Source organism: Diadema setosum, chromosome 7 (genome assembly GCF_964275005.1).
Source record: "Diadema setosum chromosome 7, eeDiaSeto1, whole genome shotgun sequence".
In the NCBI taxonomy this organism is placed as follows: domain Eukaryota; kingdom Metazoa; phylum Echinodermata; class Echinoidea; order Diadematoida; family Diadematidae; genus Diadema; species Diadema setosum.
This window is the reverse complement of record NC_092691.1, coordinates 32,757,361-32,773,745: the sequence shown is the minus strand read 5'-3', so window position 1 is coordinate 32,773,745 and position 16,385 is coordinate 32,757,361. Positions and strand designations below refer to the sequence as shown.

At 37.9% G+C, this 16,385-nt stretch overlaps 1 protein-coding gene across 1 annotated transcript; it reads right to left on the bottom strand.

The window, feature by feature from the left end:
• Positions 1–5,678: 5,678 nt before the first annotated feature.
• Positions 5,679–16,338, bottom strand: LOC140230692 (nucleoside diphosphate-linked moiety X motif 17-like). Its single transcript, XM_072310833.1, has 6 exons — positions 16,228–16,338; positions 13,556–13,678; positions 12,849–13,058; positions 10,284–10,376; positions 8,842–9,086; positions 5,679–7,954 (listed from the first exon to the last, which is right to left on the bottom strand). Exons 1-6 carry the CDS (start codon positions 16,312–16,314, stop codon positions 7,792–7,794), a joined length of 921 nt encoding a protein of 306 aa, XP_072166934.1. The 5' UTR covers positions 16,315–16,338; the 3' UTR covers positions 5,679–7,791.
• Between the last annotated feature and the right edge of the window lie 47 nt (positions 16,339–16,385).

Below are 16,385 nucleotides of genomic sequence, written 5' to 3'. Positions count from 1 at the left end.
TATTGTTTGACCAGTCACTGCACCGCTTCAAACATACGAATTTGAATGCCCATGAAATGAAAATGACTGACAATTTTACGAAATTAGCAAGGAAAACCTATAATGTCATGAAGTACATTGCATAAAATAAAAATGAAACTTGCTGAACTTGGGTATATCACAAATCCAAAGCGTTACACAATATGGCAGACATTGTCCCGACTGCATGCACATATACACTGATGCAGTGGAAACGAATGCGAGATTCAACAAATGACTGTTATTTCTCAATTTCGGGTTCTGATGCCTTCAAGCCCTCCTTATGCTTGTAATGGCCCCTACAATTTCGATTACCAGTGTGATTATAAAACAATTCATTTCGTGATGAAATTCATTCATGGTATTATAAATGATTGAAAACTGTCTGGTTTACGCATCATGCTACCTCATAATGCTAACGTCTTGTGATATTTATATTGCTTTTGTACTTTTCTGCACTTCCTTAGTCAAAGTTAGTGTAGAGCAAAGAAACATTGTCGTATAAAATACAAGGGAACAAATATCTGGGAGAGATGTGGTATAGTATCTGTAAACGAGTCTCTGATCCGGTTAAGAGTTGGTCTGGGTGCAACCTGTACACCAAGTCGTTGGACAAGATATTTTCCGATCTCATTTTGTGCCTTCTGACTCAGAGTGTAAGATTTGATGCCTGGCGATATTGAGGGCACTGGTTATGACAGGACCCGCCGAGATGAAAGTGTTTTGACTGAGGAGACGGGCTTGAAGTATATACGCACAGCCCAGTATTACTGGTGATAATATATTACCACTGCTATCATTTTAAACAACAACAAAAAAAAAAAAAACAACAACAACAACAACAACAACAACAAAACAACAACATCAACAACAACAACAACAACAACAACAACAACAACAAATGGGGAGATTTTCCGCGAAAAATAAAACACAAGGAACAAACTGACAAAAAGAAAAGAAAAGAAAAGAAAACAAACCTATCAGAGTTTACACGGGTCGGCGGACTACGAAAGACTGTCAGAAGGTGAAATGTCTGGACCTTCAAGCTCTAATGTTCATCTCTTATAATTAAGCAGCGAAGGCAAGCCGTGCGTGTCATCACGACTGAGCTCTCTTCAACAACTCGGACGATTCTTCTTTCTTTCACGGCTGTCAGTTCCCTAGAAATGATCACACATACAAACAGTCACACCGAACAACACTTTCACAACAAAACAATGTATATATATATATTTTTTTTTATATAAACAATATTATATACATGATTTTGTGCAGGGTGTATTACCTTAGTTAAACGTTATACGTACTGTATATAAAGCAAAAGAAAAATATTGCACAAACTGGTACAGGAGATCAGCTAAAACGAAAAAGAGCGCTTGAGCTATGGAGCGCTGCCGTTCAGAGTAGCAAAGTATTTATTACTATATATATATATTGGTAGTATATACACACATTGTATAATATTTATTCTTTGTGCCCATAAGGAATTTATCTCCTGCGTTTGCTACACCTTATTGATAATTATACAGCAATCAGTTAAAAAAAAAAATCAGTGCAACAGATACAAACAATAATGTATGTCCATCAGTATACAATTCATAGGTGATTAATGTTGTGAGTTTCGCGATTCTTTTATCACATGACTGAATGAACATCATTATATAAGATTATTAGCAACATGCAGTCACATGACAAGCTGGATGCCGGACGTTTTGCAGTCTTTCAACAATGCAAAACACATCCAGGACTACTCACGCAAATAGTATTTCCTAAGAACTGATGGATCAGTGATTGTATGTACAGTCACTATGACAGCAACAAGACAACATTCAATCAGTTGTGTCACACTGTTACTTGTATTTAGGTTGAACATCGTATTAAGGATACCCCTAACGGAGCGGGCCTCTGTTACGCCTCGTGTATTGCTTATAGGGAAACGATGTCGTCTGTATGAACGTCTAAGATGTGATATGCACTAGTTTGCAAGCAGAAACCTTGTGGTAGACATAACTTGTATAACATTTCATGCGAGTCCTAGAAATCTTAAACCAGGGAAGTGTCACAGGAGAAGAAACCAGAATTTCTCCTTTGTTTCCGTGCTCCGTGCCGCGGAGAAGTTATTCGCTCTATTTCGCGGGAGTCAGTAAATTGCTTTGACAACAGAGAGCACTCTTATTTAAGTATGCATCATTTCTAAATCACAATAAACCTAAGAGCAGCAGTTATGTACGTCACTTTCAATGTTTCAGGCATTATTTCATATAGGGTGCGAAGAACAGGGCACGCGTAGGAAAATCAGTAAGAGAAAATTGTGTTGTTTTACCGTTTTAATGCTTCTAAACACAGAGAAAGATGCATCATACATTCATTCTTGTATCCGAAAGACTTAACAATCAGGTGCTTAACCTGGTACATGTATCAACTTATGCATGATGTACACAAGATGGTTATTCTTTAACTCTTTATAAGACATTGATATTTTTTCTCCCATGCAGTCCTGCGGCATTCAAAACAAGAAGATTAAAAGGAAAACACGAAGGGTTTGTTCTGTACAATGTTACAACCAAGTTCCACACAGGATTTCACCATTCATTTCTTGGAAATGCGGCATGAAATTGTTAGAATCTAGAACTCCCTTCATTGGTAAGTATATCCAAAGTCTATGAAAGAGTGTCTTGGCGCAGGGAACATCAAAGTCCAGGGCAAAGTCAGTGGAAAAGTAAGCATACTATACAAACAACTTCGAACCTGAGCATAAATATGCACAAATTGCGAAAGATTCTACTCCTTCTCCAACATTTCCCTACTCAAATAATAATATCCTTTTCTGCAGCGTTGGGTAAGACAACAGTCATTTGATTGGTCAACTCTTTGAATTACGCGTGAAAAAGTAAGCCTATCAGGTACATGATGAGGGGATGCTGCGTGGGCAGTCGAAAATTAATTATGCGCGCGCACGTGTGACTCTGGTCTCTTCGCCACACATTCATTACGGCGTAATCACCATTGTGATTATGCGAACTGATTAGGATGGGTCAAACGACTGACCATTCAGACGGAAAAAGCACAAGGATATCAGTGTCCGGTGTTTTTATTTTCGTCCCCCACTCCACCCAGATGTCTGACATTCGTCTGTCATTCAAACGGTAGTAACCGTAACATGTACATGTTATGTATAGCTCAAAAATTCAATGACTTGAGCTTTGTTTTGTTTTGTTTTACGTCTACATTTCTGCATTATTTTGAAAAAAAAAAGTAAAAAAAAAAGAAAAAGTTACAAGTATACGATCTGTTATTACGGATAAGTAATTGGATCAATGAAAATAATGTGTAGCAGCCCGTAAATGACGCCATTCTTCAAATAATGTATAGAGAGTGAATAAAATTATGGTAGAAACAAGGACATCACGGCTAGTGGCACATTCTATTATATACATGTACAAGTACTTAAAATTACCATCTATTAGAAGTCAAAACAAAACAAAACAAAAAAAAATTATGAAACTGATAACGACTGAACATGAACAGATGCCAGAAAATGGAAAAAAAAAAATCAGTATTCAGGGAATGGTGACCTGGTTATACCAGCAATTGAATAATTTTGTCGGCCAGGCAAGGAAGCAAGCATAGTGTTTCCTTTTGAGGTTTGTTTGTTTAGATGGACATGAGCCGTGACAGCAAGGGCTGCAAAGAGCCAACACGGACATGTGAAGTCATAGGGGTGTCTTCGCTACGAATAAGGCCACCAACATTGCTTCCATGCATTTACTCTACTTTGCTCTTACCCCCCCTCCCCCTCCCCCCCCCCTCCCCTCACCCCCTGCCTCAAGCCACAAACTCAATATGCGTTTATTATCATTTTTCTTCTTCCTTTTTTTTTATCATTATTTTTTTAATTGCGGCCGGAAATTCATCGACAAAGGCGGAAATAACTGCGACATTCACAATAGCTGGCGCATATTAATTTATTCATTTCATGCACGGCTGCACCTGTACAAAGAAGGGCGTAACAGTGCATGAAGCTCGAAGGCAACTGCTTTAAATGCAGTTAAGCGAGAGTGACCCGCACATGTCTTGTGAGTTTATGACGTCACATCACATGACTGGTTAAGCGGCCACTGTCTGTGTGTCTCATGATGCAAGAACATGCAATGTCACGAGTAGTTAATGTTCTCTCGTTCATCTCCATAGAAGGCGGAAAGAGATACACATACAGATGTATGTACTGATGCGAGAGACGTGTAAGGGCATAACACAGAAGGGGGAGGGAGCGACAGAGCTGGGGGGGGGGGAGGGGCAGAGCTAGGAAAGATCGACGGAGAGAAAGATTAAAGCAGTATTCACTTTGAAATTTATTGATAAGTTTGTGCCCATACCAATAGTCATAAAGTAATGAAAGTCCTTTGAGTAAGTCAGTATTGATCTGTTGGTTTTGAATTGACAGAGAAATAGAGAAACAGTTCTTACTACAAGAATTCATTAAATAGAAAAAGAACTAAAATCTGGTCACACATATGCATACGAAAGTCATTATTTGCTTACAGCCAGATAGAACAGACAAAAGTCATCACTCACACTTTGTGCTGAGTATAACTGGGCAAGATGGTAAACCCTTTAAAACAAGGCATGAAATGAGGAACAGCAATAGTAGTGTAATATATCAGGTTCCCAGTTACATCGGGTATCACAGAAAAAAAAAAGAAGGAAAGATGTATGCCCAAAAGACCATGATTGGAGAGAGAAGGGATGCAAAACGTTCATCCATGCAACAACAACAACAACAACAACAACAACAACAACAACAACAACAACAACAACAACAACAACAACAACAACCACCACCACAACAACAACAATAACAACAAAGAGTGTTAAGCCAGAACTTTAAGTTGGGACCTTGGGCATACTGTAACAAAATACATCTTGCGATGGGCGGGTTTGGAATTAAGAAAAGCAGTGATGGGTGGAAATTATGGTACAGCACAACTAGTGTGTTCAACCAGATACAAAATGAATCCCAATGATGGCAAAGCTATGCACCGTTTTCTCCTTCCTTTCTCATATCTCACATAGATACATAACATTATATATATATATATATATATATATATATATATATATACTTGTATATATATATATATATATATATATATATATATATATATATATATATATATATATATATATATATACTTGTATATATATATATATATATATATATATATATATATATATATATATATATATATATCATGATAACAAACAAAGGGAAAACTGACCAGACGTGAATGATAAATAGTGAAAACTTTGAGCAAAGAAAATGGGTTTCCATTGCAAAAAGAGCTGCTAATTAGGTGCAATGTAGTCAGGTTCAAACATTCAATCTCTCATTATGGCACATCAGAATGAGATACACCATTTATTTACTTTTGATAGACTAAGCAATGAACAAAAGTGCATTTGGAACATTGTGAATAATGTCCAGACTGCTTGTTTGGATGCATCAATTGACTGAGTTATTGTGAAAACAAAGCAAGTTGGTGATGTGGTGCTTTTGCAAAATGTTGGCTTGATCATCACGTGAGCCTAAAAGTCTTCATGGCTGGCAAAGACAACATGTTTATATCTTAATAACAACAATGTGGGACTGTACTGAAGTCTTTATTTTCCCTCAATGTTTATTTTGATCACAGACATGCCCCAGACAGCTCAACGTGACATTACAGAGGCACGATTACACTTGACTTAAGGTTCGATGGACTATTCCAACAAATGTTTTTATACTACCACCCACTCTTAGACTACAAGTGTGCCCTTCTAAAGTTTGATTGACAGCATACACATAAATACATGATATACACACATATACCGGTAGTTCTAAATCTCCGAGTTTAAAATACAAATGCACTGGCTGCTCTGGTGATACCAGCATCTGTAAGACAGGGCCATGTAAACTTTGCCAGTGACACCAATACCATCAATTTAGATAGCTTTTCACAGAAGGACAAGGGCCACTGAAAGTATCTGCCCCGCCCCAGCTAAGATATGTGTGTAGCAACTCTTTGTTATACCATCAATTTTATTTATATGGTCCCTTTTATGGTACCCGGCATATAAAGAGAGATGAATGAGAATACGTTTAGGTGGCCATCTTTGTGCCAATACAAGGCGTGGGTTCATTCATATTTTATTGTATGCAGTGCAATGTGTTGCCATTCTCAGTAATTCTTAAAGGTCCTGTTTACCTTTGGGAACATCGTCCTGTTTACCTTTGGGAACACTGATTTAAAATTTTTTCAAGATATGACATTTAATGCATTATATGTTTAGGTCTGTTGTACCACAAAACATCCTTTCATATAAAATTTTCAAGATAAAGCCTAAAACATAAGGAGATATGTGTATTTTTCTCAATAAACCGCAACTGTAGACGGTTTAGTCTGGAAACATTTTTATTATATGTATCTATTGTTCACATTTTGTATACTTAACATCGTTTTCACTGATTCAAATTCAAATCCCTAACTCACATTCTAGAACTATTTTAAAGCACCTATTCTGGGTTTTTGTTTCATCTGCAAATGGTAAATTATACCTTTAAGATATAAGCCCTCTTATGACAATAACTAGAGAAGGTGAAACCAGACTTCACATGACATGAGCACTTATTGCAAGTGAGTTTAAAGGCGCATTCTGGACAATTTATGTAATTTCACATATGGTAGTACATAAATCAATGGTGCATTGTACAGATCTGTAGAATTTATTCTGGTCCTTGAGCAGATAAACCACGACTCTGAAAACCCAAAACATAAACACACTGAACAAGGATGATGACATGACAGGCTCACACATTCCAGCGTCAAATGTAGCCATGTAATTCAATTACAATACAACTTGCCTAACAAGTTCACCTGTATATAGAATTAATGCTATGCATGCATTTTTTTTTCTACTTCCTTGAACACCAAATCATACATTAAATGTGAAGCTGCTTTGTCATCGTCCTTGTTCATTGTGATTTGTTATTAGAATTTTGAAAACCTTCCTATTCCTCATTCTAATCACTACAAATTCTGTACTCAGTTAAACCAATATATAGATGCAAGAGTGCAAAAGTCTAAAAATCATCTGGTCTCCTTGAAGACAAGAAATTCACTTTGAGATTGACATAATATATTGAGAGTAAAATTGCTGACAGTTTTGCATAAAATATTTCTTGTGCTGTCTTCACCATATCTTTGGTAATACATCTGGTATTTACAAAGCACATAAGATCAATATTTTAATAATAATGTAGGTTATAGTAAAAACAAGTTAATGGCATTAAATGACTGGTCATTAACTGTCAATTAGTTGAATCTTGCACAGGCACCTGATCACATAGACTCCCTCAAAATCACAATGATGAGCAATGTATTAGTCATTTCAAGATAATGAATATCATATATGATTACTATTAGATTGCAAATCAAGTCTGCAATTTCAATGCCAGTCACTGCAAAAATGATTGGAAATCCATACACTGCTATGACTCTTCACACATCTGTATATCTCACATGTCCATTTAAATATTCAGCAGCATGTGAATAATACATGATCAAATAATTTGTCCAGATTGCTGCACAATGAGAAAGACACATTGAGTTCAGCAGTGAATGCAATCAGTAGAGAATTCAATTAATCCATTATATTGATTGTAAAGCTTGCTTTGAGTCCTTGTGAGCTACCCGTATTTTGCCCACGGCTGTCTGAGCCGTGTATACTGTACTATCATCTCTTGAAATTCTTGCCACACCACTGCTCCATCGCGAATAGAGTTCCCGTGCTTATCCGCTCCACATCATCGCCACAAGGGGGCGCTCTCTCACTAAATATGACTGTGGACACATTCTGGCACGATGTCTGGCCCAAGGAGGGATCTACCACTGTAGCTCTGGAGTGGGAATGAAACCAACCCCAGAGAGAACACTGAAGACTTTCCTCCTTCTTTGTTTATTTGTTTGTTTGAGGAGGATTGGCCAATCATGTTGTTGCTGTTGTTGTTGCTGTTGTTATTGTTGTTGTTTCTGTTTGTATGTTTTTTTAAAATGATCTGCAGCATACTGTACCATGCAAGATTGAGAGCATTTGATTGCTCTGTGGAGAGTGTACCTCACAAGTTGTTTTTTGATGGGTGACACATTTCGTAGCAATGTGCTCATTCGTCTCGCGCGCGTACACTATATACAGGCGTCCCTTATAAAGAGAATCTGATCTTTGTATCATTATGTAGTGTGTGTTATGTGCCCTCTTCTCATGTCAATTTCTAGTACCTGTACAGTAAGCTTCAGGACCAGTTTGCTTTCGAGTGCTCTCTGGAACAGTATGGTACGGTAGAGTACGCTTTTGGAGCACATTGGGAAGTGGTCCACTTTTGGACCGATACAGTACGGTACACTTCAGGAGCATTTGAACACTCCTCAGGCGCTATTATAGTTCAGTCTCGTACACTTTAAGAGAGTGCTTGAAAAAACCCTTCGGCAATACTGTCATCCGTCATCCACTTATCAAGACTGTTACTGTCCCAATCTTCCATTATCAATTCTGCACTTGGGTGCGCTAAAACAGAGACTTGGCCAACTTGACCACATTGTAATAATAATGCCGTGCTTTCTCACACACCATGTGACATACAATATATGACCATGTACAAACAAGACATTTATTGGAAACAAGTGCTCTTACTGAATGCTGAATATCACATGGGACTCGCAACAACAAAAGATTCTGAATGCATTTTTATCATTGCTTAGTGACAAAATATGAAATTGAGAACATTACCTTATAAAGTCTGGAAAACTTCTCCTCTGTTCTGCGTTGTCAGTTTCATCTTCCTTGCTGTCTGCAATCCCCGTTAGAGCTCTGACCATAGACTCCTCTAGCCAGGCTGCAGCACCAACCTCATTAGGATCTATGCACAACTCTTGATCGAGCTGGAGGTGGTCTTTTGAAGAAGTGACTGATTGGTAGACTACTATGTGATGTCTTTTTGGAAGTCCTCTGGACAACATTGGTGGGTAGACTGACTAGAGAAGCAAAAATAAAATTGAAAATATTGATGCACACCAACAAAAAATTTAAATGTGACAAAAAAACAAACAAACTTGTGTTCCAGGCAAAAAGATTTTCCTCAAAGTGCTTTAGAAGTACATGTAGTTCACAACATGAGATACCACTCAATATATCTTACCCAGGAAAACAGTTAGACTACTGAGCTTCCGTTATAAGAACAACTCCACGCAAGAATTCATTGATTTGAATTTGATACACAGTCTCCACTGCTATAAGGGATAAGAACCAGCACTGGCTGTTGGGCGGAAGCTCAGTAGTCTAGTGAATAGAACACCTTTCTAAGAATAAGATTGTTACTTCGAGTCCAACCTGAGTACCTGTATGCATGCCCATTATTTTTTTTTTTCATGGCTACTACAAAAAAACTGAATAATTGGTGCTTATTCATGTCAATGAAGGGCGAATTTTTAATCGGTTGCAATCAATTCATTCACTAAGCGAATTTTCTAACATTAAAAGGTGTGTACAGTTCTGGGCGAGGCGAGGATTTAGCTTTGAACGTTTTGCGAGATATTCAGAAACCACTCTATGAGATGTCAAAGAGCATGCAGTTCTAAGGGGTATCAAAAGTTTATTCGATGAAAATCGGTTTTGAAATGGATGAGATATCAAAAAACAAGGTGAAACAAAGAGATCCTAATAAAGTTGAGGCATGTCGCCTTTTATTATCAGCACTTTTTTGGATATCTCGGCCATTTGAAAACCAATTTTCATCAAATAAACGTTGAATCCTTCTTAAAAGAACATGCTCTTTCATATTTCATAAGAGGCTTTTCATTATCTCACTTAGGAGTGTTCAAAACATGAATCCCCACCTCAACCAGTACTGTACAGTCCCTTTAAGGAAAGCCCAGCTGAAAATATCAACAAATTGTACAAGCTTGATAATGTCAACATGCTAGGACAGAAGCAAGTACTGTGTGGGACATTTCTCCTTTATCATTTTTCTACTCTGATGATCGGAAGTTAGGGACATAATTTTCCAAGTTAGACAGGATCACATGTCCATGTGAACTTACAAAATAAGAGCATGGAGCCACATTTGTTGTTCCACGGTAGAGTACAACAAGAAATTGCAATATATGTGTTAGTGGTTGCAACAACTCATTACACAGTTTTCACTAAGTTCATCTTTTCTTCTCACCACTCACCTCCCACAGAGCCACAAGGTCCAGCTGACATTCTTTTGGATTAACTTGCAGTCCTGTTTCTTCTTTCAGTTCCCTTAGACCAGCCTCAATTAACTGAAAGAAGCACAGTCAGCATGCTTAAAATGCATTCAACTTCCAACAATTCTTGTCAGACAGCATTTGACTATCATTTGCAATATGTCAAGTCATATCACTACTGGGCTTTGAATATCATCTATGGAGGACATACTCTATCATGAAATGAGTTGTAGATTACACCAAGAAAACACAACTATTTATTAATCATTTGACACACCATTGTATAATGAAATTCCTGTTAGCAAAGCATCATTGGTGAACTATGAAATAACTATTTCACTGTCTTTGATTTGATTGTTTTGGTCAGATTGTGTTACATTGGCTCCACATAAAAGGCACCTCACTTTTAATGATTTTGAAAAATGCTTACTGCATCATTTCTTTCTCATGTAATTTCATTTCAAGGCCTGCATACCACACTAGAATAATCCAAAGTGCCCTAATAACAAGAGAATTTAAATTAAAGCTTTAAACTTGTGGAGAACTTAAGTATTTTTTCTTTTTCTTCTTTATCTCAGTCAATTTCAGATGACATCCTTCCTCAACCATGAGAGTTGAATCTTTCCAGGTAAACACTGCAGATACAAACATGATGGTATCATAATCTTGGCTCACAGAATGATTCTTATTAAAAATTAGGGGGTACACATAGTTTGCTATGTGTAGAGTTTACATTGGTACCTGTACCGACAGAACATATTTATGTTCATTAAAACATATTAGTCCATTGAGCTTGAAACACGATGCAGAAAAAGCAACCAGCTTTTTGTTATTAATGAGAAATGAAACTATATCCCTATCATATGCCTAAAAATCTGTACTTAATGTGGTATGTTGTAAATAATGAAGACTTCAAACTGACAAAACTAAGATGACATATGTATACAAACATTTGTAGATGTAGCAGGTCAATTCCATTGTGACTTATGGGACAAAGTGACAATTTTCGGCAATTTCAAACCAGTATTTTGAGAAAATAGTTGTATCAAATGCATTTTTCTCAGTTCATGGTTAGATCCATCATATCACAGTTTATGAAAACACCATACTTAGTTTGAAAAGTATCATTGCATTACGTACAGCAATGAAAAATTGCTGTCGTGACTTATGGGACATCTGAGGACCACCGTTTTTCACATGGGAAAGTAAGTTCTGAAATATTCTTACACACAGAGTCTCTGGAAAGATATTTTCTTTCCTGAATGTAGCAAAGGGTTGGTACTTACCCTGAGCCAAGTGGTATGAATATCTACTCATTGGTACAGTAGCAGGATAGGGAAAACCAGTGTGACTGATGGGACACAAAAACGTGACTTATGGGATGCTATCAACTACCACATTTTGAGATTGAGAGAATAATGTTTACTGATGCTGGAACAAGTTCTAGAACATCATAAAACCAATCTATGACCAAAGAACATTCAGAAAATAAGCCATCTGAGAATTACACAAGCTGTATTATGGTCATAATAGTGTATCAGAAATGATACATAAATTCTGCAAAAAATTGGCAATTTTCATGAAAAATGAAGGTTTTTCGGACATAACTCCACTCCACGTTCACCGATGTTCACAAATGAGGTATCAAAATATCCGTTGTGATAGGCTGCTTTGAGTAAACAATACCAGATCATCTAATTAAGCTTCATTAATCATCTATACTCAATAGTTTGATTTTCATAAAATGCAACCTTTCTGTGGAATTGACCAGCAGGTATATGAACTTGCTTCAGTGCAACAAGCTTATAACTGCATGCCCCTGAACTTCACTAATTGGACAATGATATGAAGGAGATATGCACTCTCCGATGCTGTCTCCTTTGCTGGCTTCATGCATTGGAAGATTGGCCGACTCTATTGCTTTTCTGAGCTCATATCAGAAAGCAATCTAATTTGTGAAATTCACAAACAACTTCACATGGGATTTATTCACTTTAAGTAGATTACAGGAGTGCACACATCATTTTTGTTCCTTTTCATATAAAGTATTCCTTTGATGATGGATATGATTTTTTTTTTTTTCCTTTGAAGAGAATATGTCTGATAGCATTTCAGACAGAAGAGATGCCTACAAAAATGGGTTGATAATTTTTTGGTGATCTTTACATAAAGAATTGAAAGTGTACCCTGCGAATATGGGCATTATTTTCTTCAGTGCCACTGACTGTAAAAATATGTAATAAAGACATTAAAGGGATGGTACAGTTTCAGTTGAGATGGGGTTTTAGGTTTCCAACATTTTTTTATTATTATTTTTGGAGATAATGAGAAACCCCTTATGAAATATGAAAGAGCATACAATTCTAAGAGGAATTAAAAGCTGATTTGATGAAAATTGGTTTTGAAATGGCTGAGATAGCCAATAGAAAGTGATCAGGATCACTTTGTTTTACTTTGTTTTGGATATCTCAGCCATTTCACAACCTATTTTCATCAAACAAACAAATAAAAGAGAGAGAGAGAGAGAGAGAAAGTTTGGTGCCTCACCGTTTCTCCAAGTTCTATATGACCCCCAGGGGGCACCCAGACATTGGGGAAGGTGCGGAGGTGAGAAGCTCTCCTGGTTAGTAGCAAGTAATGATCTGCAGACCACAGGAGTGTGGCCACACCACAGTCAACACCACGCTCCAGAATCTCCTCTGGTATGCTTGGGACATCATCGGGCGACAGATGACGTAGTGGACAAAATGAGGGATGCTGGTGAAAAATAAAGGGAAGTGTGTTTGAACAATTGCAACCAGTACCCTACATCACCATTAAAAAAAAATAATAATAAAAATTTTTAAAAAATGCAAAATTACAAAGGCCGCAACAACACAAAGACCAATCATTTGCCATGCAAGCAGCTCAGTAGCTGGTATGGTAGCTTCCACTATTGTATGTTACAGATCTAAGACCATGGTAATAGATGAAAGAAAGCCATGGGTTCATAAATGAATACCTAATCGATTTCTTTCGAAAGGGCCTCCAAGAAGATATAATACATATCTCAGTCTCTATCCTCTCTGACAGTTAAGGATAACCGTGACCTCACTTTGAAATAATCCTCTGAAAAAAAAAAGTAACAGTACAGCGAGATATTGTTTACAAATTAAACACAGAACAAATCCTTTTGCACACAAAACTAATGTAGCCATTACAAGAAATACACACAGGTTGCATGAAGGCCATTTGCTGCAAAACAGAAATTAAACCTTGAGCAGAATGCAGTCTTCATCAGTCTGAGGATCAACAGGTGACAGCATCAACTGATTGCCTTCCAGGCGGCAGGTAACTTCACCCCTGGTCCCTGTAAAGCCGAGATAATCCAGTATACACTGCAACAAAGCACCACATCACAAAGAAAACAATAGATATTAGCACGTCATATTGCAATATGTGACAGTAAATAAAAATCTTTGTTGGCGGAGAAAAATATCTAGTAGAACTTATCCTATCACATCAAATTTTATTGCAATTTATGTAAGTATAGTTGGGTGTCAACACATCAACACCCTAATGTTTTTACCTCACAATTTGCCTGAAATTTAATTTCATGCAAATTTCAGAAAATACTCTAAATGCAAAAGCATGTATCAAAAATGTGATTTGTGGTACACACTCCAAGATAACTGCTTCAAAAGAGTGGGCTGTTATTTTGACACGCTCTCAGTTGCGCCGTATTTTGAAACCAACACCCCTATCCTCTATTGACAATATGTGTGAAGTGCATGTAATGCTTTTCCGAAGTACATTTTTAATCTACAAGTTTATAGTATCATTGTTTTGCTGTTGATCTTGTTTATTATCAGGTTTTTTTCAGTATATTTTGACACCTTCAAATCCCCAGTGAAGAATGCAAAACCACAGCGTGGTGCGTATAGTCTCATGCGTGAAATTTTGTTCTTTACGCGAAATGTGATACTGCAAAAGTGGATATTTACACGCGACTAATTTTTCGCGCTCAGCGGGGTAAGAATAGTTCCGCATGTTTTAATTCCGTGGAATCAAGACCTCAACTACTGGAACATATGGCAGGCAAAAATATTTGCGTGCTTTTATTTTTGTGCTAGTTTCTGGTTGTGCGAAATACGCGAAAATTTCCACACCACAAAAATTTCCACTTTTACAGTAAATAGAGCCTATAACCACACTGTTAGAGGGGTGTCAGTTTCAATGTACAGTGTGGATGTGTTGGATACCTACTAATACATTGGTCTAGACCAAGTAGTCTAGATTTAATTGTAACTAGAAAAGCACTCTGAGAGCGCAGACCTCCGCCAAGCAGCTACTTTCCACCGATGATCTTGCTCTTCCGAAAGAGATTTTTCTCCTCTCCACCACTGGGGAAAAGCTCTTTGGGCTCTTCCATAAAGATCGATTTCCACCCATAGGTGTACATGCTGAAAAATCACCTGATTTCCCAATATAGAAGCCTTTGCTACGTCATAAACCCTCGCCCTAGCAGAAAGTGGAGCACGCACTTTAGTGCGCGTATGAAAACCTCAATAATGCGCAGCTTGAACTCCCAAGTTCATCATAGACCCCACCTACCAAAATAAAAAAAATCCTTCATAAATTCCCAAAAAAATTCTCGGATCACTACCAAAATTTAATCATCTGTTACTTGTGTCATTCTCAACCTTTCCTGTATTGGTTTCATCCAAATCCGTTATCTACTTTTTGAGTTATTTTGCACACGGACAAACAAACTAACTAACAAACCAACGGTAACGAAAACATAACATCCTCCCTTGGCGGAGGTAAAAATGCAAATTCAAGTCAACTGGCACAAACCATGCTGAGTCAGTTATTGCATACATCATATTACATGTAAATTATTGAACCTGTATTCATGTAACGTTAGACCCTGTAGTTTTAAACGCCTAACCCAACCAACGCAACGGTGCTGCGCCTGGGCGCTCCTTGTACACAGGAATAGTAATACTGTGGGAGCACGCTTCGCGTTCGGCGTTCGGCCAGCTGAATTCAGTTTCATCTAAATGCGTACAAGCAGTTGTATTATTGTAGTTTTAGCTTTCTAGCCACCATGCACCTAACTACGACCAGCAGCCCCATACGCATAGCGTAAGGCGTAATGGGGCTGCTGCATGCATGCTGGTCGCAGTTACCATGCACCTAACTATACACAGCCCAGTCGCTGTACATGGTACGTCGCGACAGGGCTGTACGCGCGCGACCACCAACCACTAGGAGAGCGACGTAATCGTATTACGATAGCTTTGAATTTTGATACTCAACATCATTTTTGTCACCTCAAACTCAACGAGTATACTTTTCAATATTTACTCTACATCTGATGCTATCAGTATTCAAATGTACGCAATGAAACTTACCGAAATTGATCATCATATCCAGCATGTCCACACGGTACACAATCTTTCACGCCAGGCCTAACTATACACAGCCCAGTCGCTGTACATGGTACGTCGCGACGTACCGACGGTCAGGAATTGCGCCAGAAAGTGTCATTTATTTGTTCCACGGACTTATCACAAGTGGTCTCCATGGACCCAGTGTGGCGAACTATTCTTCTGTACTAATAGAAACATGCATTTAACATGAGTAAAGTATTCTGTTTAAAGGAGAAAAGTATACATTTTCCTAAGTTTTGTAGTTGTGTTGAGGTTCCTCACTTTGAGGCTGCATGCCGCGCTCGTCAGACGCTGTTTTCGCATAGCGTAACAGCGTCTGGTCGGGCTACCATGCACCATGCATGCATTTTAATAACCAAACATAAAACCAACATCTTAAGGTATTTATGGGACTGTGGCGACATTCATTTGTTCGCTCAGTCCACCATAGCTACTCTTCGCTGCTGTTCACATTCAAAGACCTCCAATCAAGATTCGAAATATTGAATTACCTGCTTGAAGACTGCGCGTTCATAAAATCCCTGTGATTTACGACGGAGATGCACGAGCACCTTTTGCGGGATCGACGATTTCGCCATTATGCACCGGCTATGAAAGCACAGCAAAAGGACCTCATCGCAGACGACGCATTTATCCCTGGTCGTACAAG

Coding starts and splice junctions, on each gene's coding strand:
- LOC140230692 (XM_072310833.1), bottom strand. CDS start 16,314: ATGGCGAAATCGTCGATCCCGCAAAAGGTGCTCGTGCATCTCCGTCGT. Junction 9,087..10,283: donor ACCTTGTGGCTCTGTGGGAG/GTGAGTGGTGAG, acceptor TTGCTTCTCTAG/TCAGTCTACCCACCAATGTT. Junction 7,955..8,841: donor AGTTTTCCAGACTTTATAAG/GTAATGTTCTCA, acceptor TTCCCACTCCAG/AGCTACAGTGGTAGATCCCT.